This window comes from Lingula anatina, chromosome 10 (assembly GCF_051362555.1).
Source record: "Lingula anatina isolate TDL-2025a chromosome 10, LinAna3.0, whole genome shotgun sequence".
Lineage (NCBI taxonomy): Eukaryota > Metazoa > Brachiopoda > Lingulata > Lingulida > Lingulidae > Lingula > Lingula anatina.
Window position 1 is genome coordinate 15,037,452 of NC_141776.1, and position 15,346 is coordinate 15,052,797.

The 15,346-nt window shown below is 38.2% G+C and overlaps 2 protein-coding genes across 2 annotated transcripts; one reads left to right on the top strand and one right to left on the bottom strand.

The window, feature by feature from the left end:
• Positions 1-2: 2 nt before the first annotated feature.
• Positions 3-10,026, bottom strand: LOC106157209 (uncharacterized). Its single transcript, XM_013532787.3, has 18 exons — positions 9,879-10,026; positions 9,026-9,090; positions 8,354-8,555; positions 7,034-8,093; positions 6,715-6,764; positions 6,354-6,435; positions 6,134-6,197; positions 5,920-5,968; positions 5,537-5,651; positions 5,082-5,229; positions 4,651-4,733; positions 4,255-4,306; positions 3,681-3,758; positions 3,305-3,422; positions 2,783-2,891; positions 1,784-1,843; positions 1,362-1,476; positions 3-1,011 (listed from the first exon to the last, which is right to left on the bottom strand). Exons 1-18 carry the CDS (start codon positions 9,895-9,897, stop codon positions 886-888), a joined length of 2,595 nt encoding a protein of 864 aa, XP_013388241.2. The 5' UTR covers positions 9,898-10,026; the 3' UTR covers positions 3-885.
• A 538-nt stretch (positions 10,027-10,564) lies between these two features.
• On the top strand, positions 10,565-15,323 carry LOC106157206 (uncharacterized). Its single transcript, XM_013532784.2, has 2 exons — positions 10,565-10,879; positions 11,784-15,323. The coding sequence occupies exons 1-2, from the start codon at positions 10,667-10,669 to the stop codon at positions 14,877-14,879; spliced, it is 3,309 nt and encodes a 1,102-aa protein (XP_013388238.2). The 5' UTR covers positions 10,565-10,666; the 3' UTR covers positions 14,880-15,323.
• The last annotated feature ends 23 nt before the right edge of the window (positions 15,324-15,346 follow it).

Sequence of the window (15,346 nt, forward strand, 5' to 3'; positions counted from 1 at the left end):
AATTCTGTAAAAAATTTTATTGTAAGGAGTTTAACATATCTTTATATAAAACCAAATAATTATTTTATTCTTTAGTCATGACCAGTAATTTACCAGACTGACAGAAATTCACCATCATTTTTTAAATTTTTACATACCGAAGCAATTATGTTGCAAACTGTATGGTACTACTATGCCTCGAGTACTTGCATTTCTAAATATTTTGAAGCTCTATATACACTGTACAAACTTCCAGAAAGTTCGCTCTAAGTTCCACCAATTTAAAAATGGTCATGACAATATCAAAGTATTTAGAAATTGTACTTGTGTTTACCATGGATATCTTTACTCACATCCACAGTGTTACAATTTATTTTGATTGTATACAAAGGAGGAGGGATAAACAATGAAGGGGGGCAGGGGTGGCTCACTTTTCCATGTCAATATGGCAGATGTCGCATCCTTATTCTACAGAAAAGAAATAAAATGCACCTGGTTAAAGATGACAGAAGCTTCGGAATTCCTGATGAGAAAGAAAGAGTATCAATTCTTTTCCACCCCCCTCCCATCCTCCTTGAAATCAGAGCTCTGCCTGCAGCATTTAATAGTATTTGCTTAATAAAAAGCAATGCTTGGATGTTTTGTATCACAAGCTTATTGCCAAGCTTATTGTATAACTTTTTCCAACATAACATATTTATCACTTTCATCAGACAGCAATCAAACAGTTTTTAAATTATGAAACTGCTAGGGCAATCTGAATTTTTTTTCCACGAGGAGGTTAGTCACAAGTGCAGTCCAAGTTAATGGTAATTCAATCTCCATTGTGGTCTGTACTTGTTGTATCTTCCATATATTATGTTTCACTGTCTCTCACAAAGGCGTCCATTGTATGTGATCACCTCCTCATAATGACATATTTCTACCCTCTATGCTAATCCCCACAGCTCTCTGACTTTTGTTTTGTTTCTTTCTTTCCTGGAAATTCCTCATGTGTTTTTCCAGTCTTGACATGTCCTTCTTCCCAGAGCTCTGCAGAGTAAAAGTGATTTCATTATTGTCAATAACATGTCTCATTTACAAAGTGAATATTTTCATTTATCCAAATATTAAATTTATTTTTCAAATTCAGATACTGCAATCAAATCACTTTCACAACAAATAAATATTCTGATCCAAAGTGCTACTACATATTCTAGAGTTATATTATTCAATCACAATATTGTATTTTAAATTAAAAAAATTAACGTCATGTATGTTAACATTAAGAAAGTGCCCATTTACTTGTTTCCTGTTTGTGTTATTATTCTGTAAGTTTGTTTTCAACATTTCTCTGAATTTTTTATCAGAAAAAAAAATTATGTCAGCTCTCTCTCTCTCACCTTGCGAGGGGCATCGCTGTCCAAGTTGGAATGCGGCCTCACAACATAATCTTTATTAGACGGCATGGGGACTCTGGCCCTTTGCACCCATCCTTTATCTCCAGGTCTAAGAGCTCTGAAATATCAACAGCAAACATGAATACAAACAGAGAACCATTTATGAATCATTTACAAAGAGAATGCCCTCAGTTTTCTTGAGAATATTTTCACCAAAAAGAGAGGGAATCCTCATCATAAATTTCTCCCTCTTTCCACATTTCATTTAAAAAAAAAAATAGCAACTTTCTTAATTTTTTTTTGTCCAATGAAATCTTGAAACAAACAGCTAATAGTGCATACACAAAACACAGTGTTTATAGGAACTTATGAATCATTCATCATCAGGTTTAAATGTGGCTGTATCAGAAGAGATTCGTACTTACTTCTGGTCCCCTGCCAGAGCCTTGTCAATATCCCGCCTCGGGGTCTTACCACCCTCAGAGCTGAAATGGAGAATGTCTAAAATTAAAACTCAGTTGTAAGTTTGCAGTGAGATTTGTCCTCTGGACAAGTATTCAAAATAATTGCTTTAATGATAAAAAAGATTCAATATTGAAGACCTCCTCAAGTAAAGGCGGCATAGTAAAGAGCATTCTTCACTGTGAGTCTACTTTTCTTATTTTTATCATTTCAGCTAACTTAGAGTTTTTTGAAGAATAAATGCACAAATGTTTGTGGATGGTGAAGAAATTTGAAAGATTAAATTGCTCCATCTTTTATTTCTGAGCCAAACTCAGAACATTCATTGAGATGTCGTGGAATTAAGTAAAACTGATTAAACATTAAATTCCGAACACTGAAAAAAATCTTTATTTCAAAATTATATCTGTGTAATAAATAACTAAGCTTATTAATAAACTGGAACTTAAACAAAAACTTAAATGAGTATCTTTTATAAATCATGTTAGTATAAAAGACTTGATTCAACTTCAAGAAGTCTCCCAGCAACACTTAATTGCGAATAACATTCCACCCCGAGTTTCAAAGATAACAAAAAACTAATTTCTGTTACAGACATGCCTCTGCCATGTCCAGTGACTTTGACTAGATATACAACAGGCATAGTGATAACAGTCACTGTCCCGTGTGGTTAGTTTTAAATAATCTATGAAACTTAGGGTACATCTCTCTGACAATATAGAGAAGTGAGTTCACCGTATTATGTGCCCATTCCTAAACTTAGTGCTGAAATATCATGCATTGATAAAATTACTTTGTAACAAGCTACGAGCCATTCTTTTATCAATCAAGTAATGTGTTCTGTGGTGTATTTATGCAGTATTTTTAAAATATCCATTTTATTGTTGCAATGATATAATATACATAATGGCTTTTCTGATAGAAAAGATATTATTTATTACTATCAATATGAAAATTCCCACCTTATTCTTCTCTTTTTGGGCAATTGTTCATAATCTCTCTGCTCACGTTCCTCTTTGGAAAGATTCTTGTAGTTGGAGGTCAGGTTGAAAATGGGCCTTGACCACTCATCTGAAAAGGACAACAACTGGTAACTGTTGATTTATAAACGGAGAGAAGTGAGAGCTACAGAAATTGATCATTCAAAACTTGCATGCACGCTGTTTTAACTGGATGTCACTCTCGTAATGGAGATGGAGAGTGGTGAACTATGTATTGTTGTATTAAAATTTTTTTTTTTTTTGATTTATACATAAATGGGTGAAAGCTGTAAAAACTGAACATCCTGAAAACAAGCTTGCAGTTTCTCATTGCATGTAGACCATACGAGGAAAAACATCATATTGAAGACTGAAACTCCTTAAGTCAAGCACAATCCTGAAAACTTTCTACCATGTATATAGTAGTTCTCAACATTTTGGAAATGGTTTAACTTGCTGATTAATGCTGAAAATTTGTTGAAATTTAATGAGCCCTAAACTTACTGATAAGTTTCCCAGCTCTCTCATGATTTTCCCTTATTTCCCTGGGGTGCTTGTATAAATACATAACAGCCTTGCCCAGACCACTGCTCTTCAGGGCCTCTGAACTGATGGGGGGAAACTAGTGGGGAGGAAAGAGGAAAGATGATAATTCATGAGGCAGATCTGAAAATAATCTAAAATGACATTGTAGTTGACCACCTTGACAAAAGAGATAGGTAGATAAATTGATTAATTCCATGATTGTAAAATTCTTTTTTTGGGCAACTGTTTATAATCTCTGCATTTCTTTACCTCTTTGAAAAGCGTATTTTAGCAAGAGTTAGATGTCTACGTATAAATACTAAAGACATTAATTTCTATCCAAATCAAAGCATACCCCTTGCAGTATTCTTAACAATCCTTCCCTGATCTGTAAATGTGGGAGACTTTTGTCTGGCAAGGGGGCAAGCCACTCCTGAAATATAGAGTACCCAAATAAAGAAATGAACGAATAACACAGTGCAGAAATAAGTAAGGCAGTTAATAAAAATGTAAGAAACAGCTTAGCGGGGGTTTTCTCTCTCATGTTAATGTATGCCACTCTAGCAGTTTCTCATAAACTGCTCCACACAGTGGCACAATTATACAACCTTAGCTTTTACTATCGCAATTAAACAGTCTTGTTATCCTTCAGATGGACCATGATCGATCTAGCAGGAACTGACCTATCTCTGAGGGGATTCTCATTAAATTGTATACGGCTTTCACAGCTTAGATGCCTGGCACACCTACTTAAGAAGCTAAACAACAGTTAATTACCCCCTAACAGCTTCAGTAGGCGTACCAGACATAAGAGCCGCTTAAACTGAATGCAGTTTTACCAAGAAACCCCCTCAGAGATGGATTGATCCCACTAGATCGATCTAGGTATGGGAACAGGGTCTTAGTGGTCTTAAATGAGTTCTATTTACCGTCAGTGCTGGCAGAATTCCACAGTCCAGGAAGGCTCCTTGTAAGTCTGACCTAAATAGTAGTAGACACACAAACACGATCAAATAACATAACAGAGCATGGATAAAAGTGCCCTTAAAACACATTTTTTCAAATTCTAATTAAATCAGTGTGTATATCTCTAATGTCATTTAACAAATTCATCTTAAATGTGTTTTTAGATAAAACAATTCTTGCAAAAGTTTTATAAATAAATAATGAAGCTTTAAATAAAAGGCTGAATGTTCGGTTTTAATGTAACTTGATATGAGATTAACAATTCATCAGTACTGATAAGAAAAATTCAAGCAAGGTTGTTATATAGCCAGCACTGTGAAATATTTTAGATGTACAACTTTAATTATAATGGGACTTACTTCCTCAACTGTTGTAACACTTCTGGCAGCATTCTTAACTTTTTAATGGCTGGCTTGGACTGGTTGTTTAATGCTCTGTCTTCCTACAATAAGAAAAGCATCAATTGTTAACTGACATAAATGAATACTTCTATAAAATCTCAGTTTAGTCATTTTAGCCTGAAAAGTCTGTTTCTTTCTTGCTTTTTCTATGTATACTTTAAACAAAGCAACACGGCACAAAAAATAATACATAAAATAATAATCATAATTATGATAAATAATAATTATCCTTAATTTTGCTGCTACCAACCCAGATGTGTTATCTGTTACATACTAAGCAAGGAGAAGTCTTTAAATCTAATAACTTCAATTATATCAGTTTCATTTATATCAAACATATTTAATTTTCCCATCAATTTATTGTTTTTTTATTCCAAAAATGATCTTACCTCAGCAGCAGTTTTCATCTGGTTAATCAGTGCAGCTATCAAGTCATCATTGTCATTGATGATATCAAAGTCTTTCCTCTTTCTTCTCCTCTTCCTCATTTCTTCTTTCTTTCTCTCCAACATTAAGTCAAAGTCTGACACAAAGTTACTGTAAAAAGAAGAAATTTCACATGAATTTTAATGTCACTGAATACATCACTGAAAACAAAAAACTATTCTAATTTAACCTCTTAGTAACATTTATTATGTCAGACTATACCATCAGCCCAAAAATACTTAATTATAGTGGATCAAAACATATTAAAACTGATTCTAAGACATAAAAAATTGGTCTTACATTCAAGATTTAACATCTCTCTCAAGACTGTGTGTGTGTGTGTGTGTGTGTGTGTGTGTGTGCGTGCATGCGTGCGTGTGTGTAACAGGTCCCTAGAACCAGCAGGACACAGTCTTACCCCTTGTCTCCATCTTCCACCCCTTCATCATCATCTGACAGCTGAGGTAGGGCAGCCGACGCGTCCCCCTCCCCCTCGGCTGGGGCCTCATTCTCCCCCTCATCATCAGATATAACTGGAACAAGAAAATATAGATATATTTCATGTGTTGAATTGTCAGTTCACTTTGTTCAAATAAATATTAATATCCAAAATTATATTTCAAACATATTATCCTAGAATTCTGTCCCGTAACTGGATCCTCTTTGCACAAATAATTTCACATAAGTTAATGTGTAAAACTTCATTTCTGCTCATCAGCAAATGGCTTGTTCAATAACTACATTATATTCAAGATAAAATGTTGATGTTTTCAGAGCTAAATGGTTGTGTAACAAAATTACCTGCTACTTTCTTTTTCTTTGGAGTTTCCATGTCTGCATCTTGAAAGCCCTGAAGGAAGAAGTAAATACACAGTTTAATGAAAAACACCCATACATGATAAATATTGGCAGTTTACAACTACATAAAAGATAAAAGCATTTGGCACACAAAAGCTATTTTACATACTGTTTTCTGAAAGCAGGAGGCAAAACTGTATCATATAACAAATCATACCTCAAATTCTTCTTCTTCATCACTAGAGCCAAAGATGTCTGCTATAAGTTCACCAACGTTGGACCTGGAAAAAAGAACAAAATGGATCTACATCAAATACTCATTTCTGAATCAATGAAAAATCATAACAACAAGAACAATAGCACTTTACATGATAATAGACGATAAAAAAAAATAATAAGAATTATTAGAACCTTAATTTAACATAAAATGTTCTTACTCTTTATCACTATCCTCGTCATCGCTGCCCTTTTCAGAACCCTCTTTGTCCAGTGAAACATTTTGACGCTCCTCTTTTGTGTCTAAAGATAAAAGTAAAATATTCACAAGTTTTCTGACAGAGATTTCTACTTCAAATCTATGAAAGTTTACAAATATTATTTTAATTTTATTTTACTATATTTCTCTTGAAAGTGCAAAGAAAAAAGTGACAGGAATACAATTCATAGTTGCTCCTTAAACACCTAATGTCTTCTTTGTTATCAACTCACCCAGCTATTTAATAAACACTGAGGTTATAACTTTACAATGCAATTTAAGATAAAGTGAACCATTTGAATAATCTTTAGTAATATTTTCACCTTTCTCGTCCTCATTTCCAGCTTCAGATTTCTTCCCTTCGTCACCACTTCTAAACAAATTAAATGAAAACCAAAATATTAAACACAAAATATATTACATACCAATTTTCTCAACTTACTGATGTATAAACTTTACAGTAATTATAGTCATTTTTAATAAGAGATGCCAGTGCTAGTAAGTAATGATGCATCTTAAGTCAGTAAAATGTCCAACAGCTTTACTGAGGTATAACTAATAACGCAAACTGAAATTCCACAGGTACAATTTCCAGAGAGAGATAAAAAAGTTACAACATCATAACCTTCAAATTGAGCTTACCCTGCCTTTGCTTCCTCATCTTCACCCCTCCTCCTCTCAGCCTCACTGCCATCCCTGCTCTCTTCATCTTTGTTGCTAGGAGAACGAGGCCCCTCAGCATCACTGCTGGGTGAAGCTGGGCCCTCTTCAGGTTTCTCCACAGGAGATGCAGGCCCTTCTGCAGCATCTCCTTGGAAACCAGGTGGCGACTGGGGACCTTGGTTACTGCTGCTAGGAGATGTGGGTCCATCTTTGTTAACTGAATCTTGGCTGACTTCATCCTGAAAACTCGGAGATTGTGGACCCTGGTTACTGTTGCTAGGTGAGATGGGCCCCCGACTACCATCATCAGGGGACTGTGGCCCCTGGTCACTGTTGCTAGGTGACTGAGGGCCTTGGTTACTGTTGCTAGGAGACTGAGGCCCTTGGTAACTGTCAACAGAAGACCAATTTCCTTGGGCACTTGGTGATTGTGGTCCCTCACTCACCACCGCAGCATGCGTAGAAAATGGCGGCTGATTTGGAACATATTCTGACCTGTTTTCTTCCATCATTGTCTCGCTCCAGGCAACACTATCAAGTTGACTATCTTGAGCACTGTCATACTCAGAGTTTTTCTGGTTATCACCAGCTGTTTCTCCACTTTCAAAGTCACTCATCCTGCTACTCTGTTGTGAGTCCTGGTTCTGCACCTCCATATTGTCCGTTCTATCCCCTCCATCATCTGATGGACTGTGTGCTGACCCCTGGCTAGGACTGGCTGGACCTTGGCTATCCTCCCCGCCTGGACTCTGGTGGTCACTACCAGCTGGACAGGCTGGACCTTGGTCATCATCACTTTGGTCACTCATGGGACTTGGGGACCTGACCTCTTCCCCTTCCTGACTTCCTTCAGGACTCGGAGATCTTATGTCAGCACCTGCCTGCTCCTCCGCCATTGGAGAATCAATTTCTCCATCACCGTCTTCCTCTTCTTCTGGTTGTGGATATTGGTTTGATTCATCCATGTTTGCATTGTCGTTGTCAGAATCTTGGATTTCTCCGTCACCATCAGAACCCTGATCTTCCATCGACTCTTCATCTGTTAACAAAGAAATATAGAACAGAAATTTAAGTCCATTTATTTCATTAATGTTCTGAAAACATAAAAACTGACAGATTCTTTTTTATTTCTTTTTTTTTGCCACTAACCAGATTCAGGTGAGGCTACCTTCAGCTAATTGGAAAGCACAAACTGCACTCTGTGGATTCACCAAGGTAAAAATGCACTAAATAAAATTTAAAAAAACCAGGACACTTGTTACTTGCATGATTACTCTTCAACTTGAACATCAGTCTTACCCCTCTGCTGTACATCCCCATCATCAGCTTCCTCTCCAGACAGCTGGCCCTCACTGTCCTCCTCCTGATCTTCACCAGTGTAGGATTCACGGCGGTGAGCAGGCAACTCGTTCTCTTCCTCGTCTGCTATCTCTCCTTCCTCCTCCTCATCCTCATCTTCAAAATGTGATCTTCCTATGGAAAATGGTTGTGTTCCACCTGGCTGTAGGTTGGAAGAATATTTAGAATGTATTGATCATGTTTGAAAAAAAAATGATTACTCCTACAAAATTCATTTCTTTTAACTGACCACTGTTTTAATACTTTTCAGTTTATTTATCAAGTTTAATTTATATAAAATGTACATCATAACTGACCTACGCCAGAGCTCTTACAGGTGAAATATAAAATCAATCAAGTTAAAGTTCAAATGACAAATTAGCATACAAGGAAGACATATCTGAATTCAAAATTAAAGTTAAAACAAGAAACAACAGAAGGGAAAAAGCTTTTCAAAAACCTCTTTACTGTTTTTAAGGTTAAAAGTCTCCTGTTGTTTGATAAGAACTTGGACTAAAAGCAGTGATAGATTAATAAAATTATTGAGGGGCTGATATTGCAGATTTCTGAAGGAATATTATGACAACAAATTGGAGTCTCTGATATAATATAATATAATAGTGTCTAACTTACTGGCTGTGCTTCCTCTAACTGGTACCCATACTCTGGCTCATCTTGAAGTGGTGTTCCTCCGCCATCTATAAAATAATCAAAAGATATTAAACATCACTCTGGCAGCAGCGTGCACTTTCACACCAAGACTCGAGTTCACTTTGGTTTATCAGTATTATTCAACACGTCCACGGCAATTTATTTGAAGATACCAAACGAATCCAAACTCTGCTTTGTGCCTTTCACTTATTGGAATTGGAATATTTTAACCATCAGCTTTCTAATTTTTTTAAAATTCATTTATTAATCTTATATGCTGTTGTTACAGAATCAGAAAAACATGTACAATATAAATTAATAAAATTAATAATAATATAAAAATATTTACATATAATTAAAAGCAACGTATCTATAGAAAACCATTTTCTTTTAACTCCTGTAAAAAAAATATTTAAAAAAAAATATAAATGTGCATTGTAAGCGTTTGGTGAAGTCATGGCGTTATAATTTAGGCTGTAGCGTGTTGTCTAGAAAGAAAACAAGACCACCAATAATAGCTAAAAATATTGGCAAAAACCTATTTACTTTTACTTTGTGTTTTATCATGGCGTTTGATCTCTTAATACAACTAAATAATACAACGCTATCGTGACCAAAAACGCACGAATAGCATGTGCAGTCTAACAGTAAATCTGTCACTTTGTTTGAGAATCTTGCCGCTTTCTTTTTTTAACATCCAAGAGGTTGTATTATTCCCTTCGTATACACCCTGTATAATCTATTCAATACGAATTCCATTTGTAACGAAATGTATCTTCTTTTCTAGTTCTACTTATATTATTCATAAATGAATGATTAAAAGCTAAAACATCACCTTCTTCGCCGCTCGACATTATTTTGTCTCGCAATGCTCGTTTTCAAGATGGCAGCGCCCTAGTTCACGTCTCCGTTTACAGGAGACTTCTAGACACAAGACACGCTTACCGATGTATTTCTTCGTCACGTTTGCAGACGCAGACAGACATTAAGGACGGCTGATTGGATTTATACAGTTTATGAAATATGTTATTCAAATATATATAGTCTTAAAAAAGTCATAAGAGACACATATAATCAGTGTGCACGAAAGTGTGATTATGAAATAAAATATTCATCAGATTATAGATCGCCTACATTTAGGCTGAACTGAAGGTACGCAGTCGGCGACACAGTCCTTCTCGAAGAAAAGGAATCAAATAATAGTTTAAACTAAAAATGAGAAAGAAAAAATCTGAAACGTTTCATAACATTGCAAGCGAGCAAATAAGCAACGCATGTATAACCCTGCATTTTATAACCCGTTTAATTTGGAGCCTCTTCAAAATATGATATGTCACATTAAATAGTAAAACTTGCATCCCGCTTCCAGTCCACATATAATTTACGTGAGCGTTGTTCTCTTATTTTGACGCGAGTTAAAGTTTTTCATATCAGGCTTGTAAACGCACCATAACAATCAGCAACGGTATTGATGTGGTATTTTGTAAAGCCTAAGCCTGTAAGGTGCCCTTTACGTTTTCTTTGTATTGGTATGTAAACACAATTATAAAGAATCGAATCGCAGAGCATGTGCAGGTATATTTAGGCCAGGTAGCGCAGCAAATATATACAGTCGCGCTGCGTATGTTTGGAAAAGACCATCATGGAGTGTCAGTAAATGAGAATCCATGCATGTTGGAAATGAATGCCGTGAAGCTGACTGTCGCCATTTTTGCTTGCTGTGTCTCCCTGTTTGATTATGTTGGCTCTGAAGCCACACCTGTGCGTTTCGAGGAAGATGACAGGGAGCACATAGTAGGCCTACCTGTGAACGGGCACGTTATCACAGAGACCCAGGTAAGCGGAGTGCGGGTCACGCCCGTCTGTGCAGTCAGATTTTGGACATTTTAAAAAACTTAGAGCCTTCTACCAACCTATCGATCCCTAAATGTCCTACGTGATAGGACAGCAGTCACGTTGTTCACTTCATATATTTCGTAAGTAAACGCTAAATTCTATCAGCCTTCACTTAGATTAGACCAGGGAATTATATCCAAGATGATATACTTCCATTATTAGACCGACTACTACAATGGGCCTACAGCCCCAATACCTGTTAAACATAGTTTAGTTCAACAAACTATACAGCTTTATTTCATACATAGCGTGCTCTTAGGAGCTGACAAGGCTGTGGTGTTTACTCTCTCCCCCCCTCTCTCTCTCTCTCTCTCTCACACACACACACACACACACACACACACACACACACTTTCTCATCCAAGTCAGTCATTAAAACAGGGAGCAAGGAGATGGTTAAAAAAATAAGTCTTTAATGCTCCCCACCCACCCGGTTCAGAGGCTTATGTGTTTCTGAGTGTTATAGCACCCGACTTAAAATCCGCCTCCTTTGTACCTCTGCCCAGCACCTCTTTCACCAACTGAAGGGATATGCAAGGGTCTCTGCAGGTACAGGTGCAAGGCTAACACATGCGCACATGTTGATATAACGGATACAAGAAGGTCCGATTGGGGTAGAGTTGGGATGGGTGCCATCAAGAAAGCATATTGAGTGGGACACGCACAGGCGCATTTCCCCAGTTGGAGCACGCCAAATTACAGTACCGTGGTGAAAATTGCAGCATATTCAATGTACACCACAATAATTATTAGAAATGATTTATCTAGTCTCTATAAATGTACCTGCTATATTTTCCCTTTCCATCCTGTAACATCTCAAAGAATATATCATTTTATATTTCAGTGTGCCACAGACCGTTGCATGGTTTTCCCGGTCGATCCTACAATCCATCAGAAGGTGCTGGATCTCGTGCGACAGGAGACCAAACTCATCAATTTCTTCTTCAAGTTTGTCGGCTATTCGTCGCAAGATAATCCTTTGCTGCTGAACATGTCAGAGTTTTACCGCGGAAACACGTGGTCGCGCGCGCACTCCCGCCATGGCCGAACACTCCTGACGCTTGCATTTAATTACGACATACTATCATTGACTATGTTGAGCATTGGGCGAGTGGATATGACTGTCAATTTAGACGATTCACCACGTGGTTGTCTCGCGGGATTTAGTGAGATGTGCAAGGTGCAGAAAATTCGACAACTTTTGTTTTATGACCTCATTGTTAATGGGACTTCTTCATCGGTAACCAAAGATGATTATATTTGTAATCCGGTTATTAAACGAGTAAAGGATCACGGTCATTTTGTGTATAAATGCTGCACGTGGTTTAACGGGGAAATGCTTTGCACGGATCAACTAAAAGACGGCTGGGTGACGGTGTTGGACTACATGATAATCACATGCATGTACCTGGTCATTTTGTTTGCGCCACTTGCAGCCCCTCGATGGGTTTACACCTTTGCCAAGGACCAAATGACATACGTTTTAAAGTTAGGAGACAATGGCGGACCAAAGAAGTTACAGTTCACTGTTCACGTGTCAACGAAAGATCCGGACAAAACTTACTTGACCGCGCGCCACGTGCTCGAAATCCGTGACTTAAGAACTTTTCCAAAACTCACTAGGAAGATTCGAGAATGGGAAAGAGATAAAAAGCTTGACCAAGACATCCGTGTTGAAACATCAGAGCTTCATCTTGCCGTTGACTTGGACAAGACTTTAACAATGCACAACGTGCCTATAGGATTCCCGCACTTTATCAGCCGCATGTTTTGTCAATGCAAATTAGCAAAAGAACCCGGATGTTCCAGTTTTTGCCGCTCCAGTGTGTGGGGTTGTCTACCGAATACGGACGAAATATATTGTACTTGGCTTCATGTTGGGAAATGTTTGGGTATAATGATTCTCGTAGCATGCGCGTTGCCACTGCCATTTATTATACGACTTGGACTTTACTTTTTATACGAACAGGACGAGGTATTGCTGCGAAAGGCCGCGCTGCATTCGTTGCACCTACATGAAAATTACGAAGAAAATTTGCTTCAATATCTCACGCCCTTCCACCCAGCGCTTGTCTGTGCGTACCTGTTTTACTTTTTATGTTGCACCGTATATTGTCTTGCCTACAATAATGTTAGAGGGACGGGAATGGTGAGACGAATTGTGAAGACGTCATTCGAAGACTTAATGGGAATAAAGTACGGACAAGTGTTACAGAGACTGGTTGCCGTAGTGTTATTGCCGTTAGAGAGGTTCGGCGTTTGTGGCTTCCTCTTTGGTCTCCTATACTGGCCTGTTGTCGTTCCTGTGTGTCTCATCATGGTTCCGTTTTATTGCCTCCCAACACTGTACCTCTCCATAAGGATGCTGTTTAATTCACAGATGTCGCTGCAACGCTTCAGATCAAAACCGGACCAAGACAAGGGGCAAAGGTTCGAGAGGCCGTCAGGAAGTCAGTTAAAAAGGAATCTGGTTCATGGAATGAAACGCGTTCATAATCTCCTTGGCAACATGAACATAACTCACAACGATTCTGAGCATCATCACAAGTATCGCCCCCACGTGAGTGATATGTCCTGTTACGGGAGAACGCGGAAGATTGTTCTTCACCTTGCAGCTGCCTTCGTATGCATATGCTTTCTTTATTCAGTTCTCATTATGTTAGCAGAGAGTGCCTATTTAGGTACGGAGGTATTTGCCCTGACTTTGATGGGGGCTATCATAAACGCTGGCACCACATTGAAATTCCTGTCCCTGGTGGCCCTGATTGTTCTTTACGCCTACGACGCATTAAATGACGTATACAAAACGTACCTAGAGCTAAACCAAAGCATCGTGACGACAGTGTATAATTTGGCAAATGAGGTTGCCTATGGCGGTATTGAGCAAGGTAGTGGGGAGACTAATAAACCAAGAACGGCATTTCAGCTGAACCTTGCTGAGCACAAGGTCGGCAAGAGGGAAAGTTACCAACCTGATGGACTCTCCACCAAGGGATCGAGGAGAAACCATTACCATGTGAACAATCTCTGTCTGTTGATGGATTCCAACGACACTGCTCGTATACCGATAGACCTGTTTTACCGGATGTGCGAAATCGACATCTCCCACTCCCCTGGGCCGATAGAGAGGAGGGTGTGGGGTGCGTTGGGGTACCTCTTTTTGATCACCTTGTTCATTGGGTTTGTGTTCATAGTCGTGGGGACGTTTGGGAACCTGTATAACATTTCAACTACCAACCAAACTCTGGCATCGCTGGCTGGGGGTGCACTGCCGTTCTTCCTGAGGAGCTTCTGCAAGCCGCCAAAGTTGGATGGAAGCTACAAAACTGCGATCAGCTTTAGGCGGCGATTTGACGAAACCATAGCCACCTACTCACAGTCGTGGCCCATTGCAGATTTAGATGTGACCGAAGTGAAGGAAACCGAAGACGGTTCATGCAGCGAATGGGCGCCTATTTGTTACGTCGACAGCGCGGTCGCTGTACAAGAAACGGGCGCTCCTGTACCAATGAAGGAGCTGGTTGTCGAACAAAAACCAAGCAACTTGTTTGATAGGCTCACCGACGCTATACGGTCAGGTTTAGGGAGTAGAGGAAGCTTAGACAGTATCTCAAGCTCTGATGATGACGGCAAGTCGAATTCATTGCTTGCATTCAGTGGCGTGAGCTCCGTTGCTGACATCACTTCCGGTGAGAACGGTGTTATCTTTGACTTCGCAGACGGGTCCGTAACCATGGTAGATTCACGGCCTGATATACTGATAAAAATTGATAAGCGAACTTTGGCCAAACTGAATGGAAATCACCCGGATGTTAAACGGAAGTTACGTCATCACTATGATGAAATAGACCTAGGCAATTCAGACGACGTACGCACATTTAATAAAATATCAGACAACAATGACTGCGTTTCCAATGAATCGGAAGGCACCGATTTGTAAATGGTTGAATTGTATATAATATTAATAGTAGTGGTTGTATAGGCCTAGGTTGATTTTATAACAATCCTATCTTACCGTTTTAAAATGTTCACAAGTGATATGTGGGAAAGAACCCATCGCGCCAACCAAGTGTTTTTTTTTCCTTAATCACACAGTAGTAGAAAACATTTAAACTCTAAATAAATGGAGAGACTCCACCTGAGTGCTGCATAATTTAGCTTGTGCCTTGAACTGAATATAGAAATGGAAGAAAAGCCAAAAATTAAGAGAGATAATATACAAACTAATTTACCTGACAGAAAGAAATAATGAGATTAAATTCATAATATACTGTTTCAACCATCAACGAGTGTTATAATTGTCTATATGTAATATTTTTATTTATGTGAAATCATTTTATTGAAAATAAACTTTGAAGGGTGTCATTTTTCCACCAAATATTAATCATTTTCCAAATTTGTGTCCCA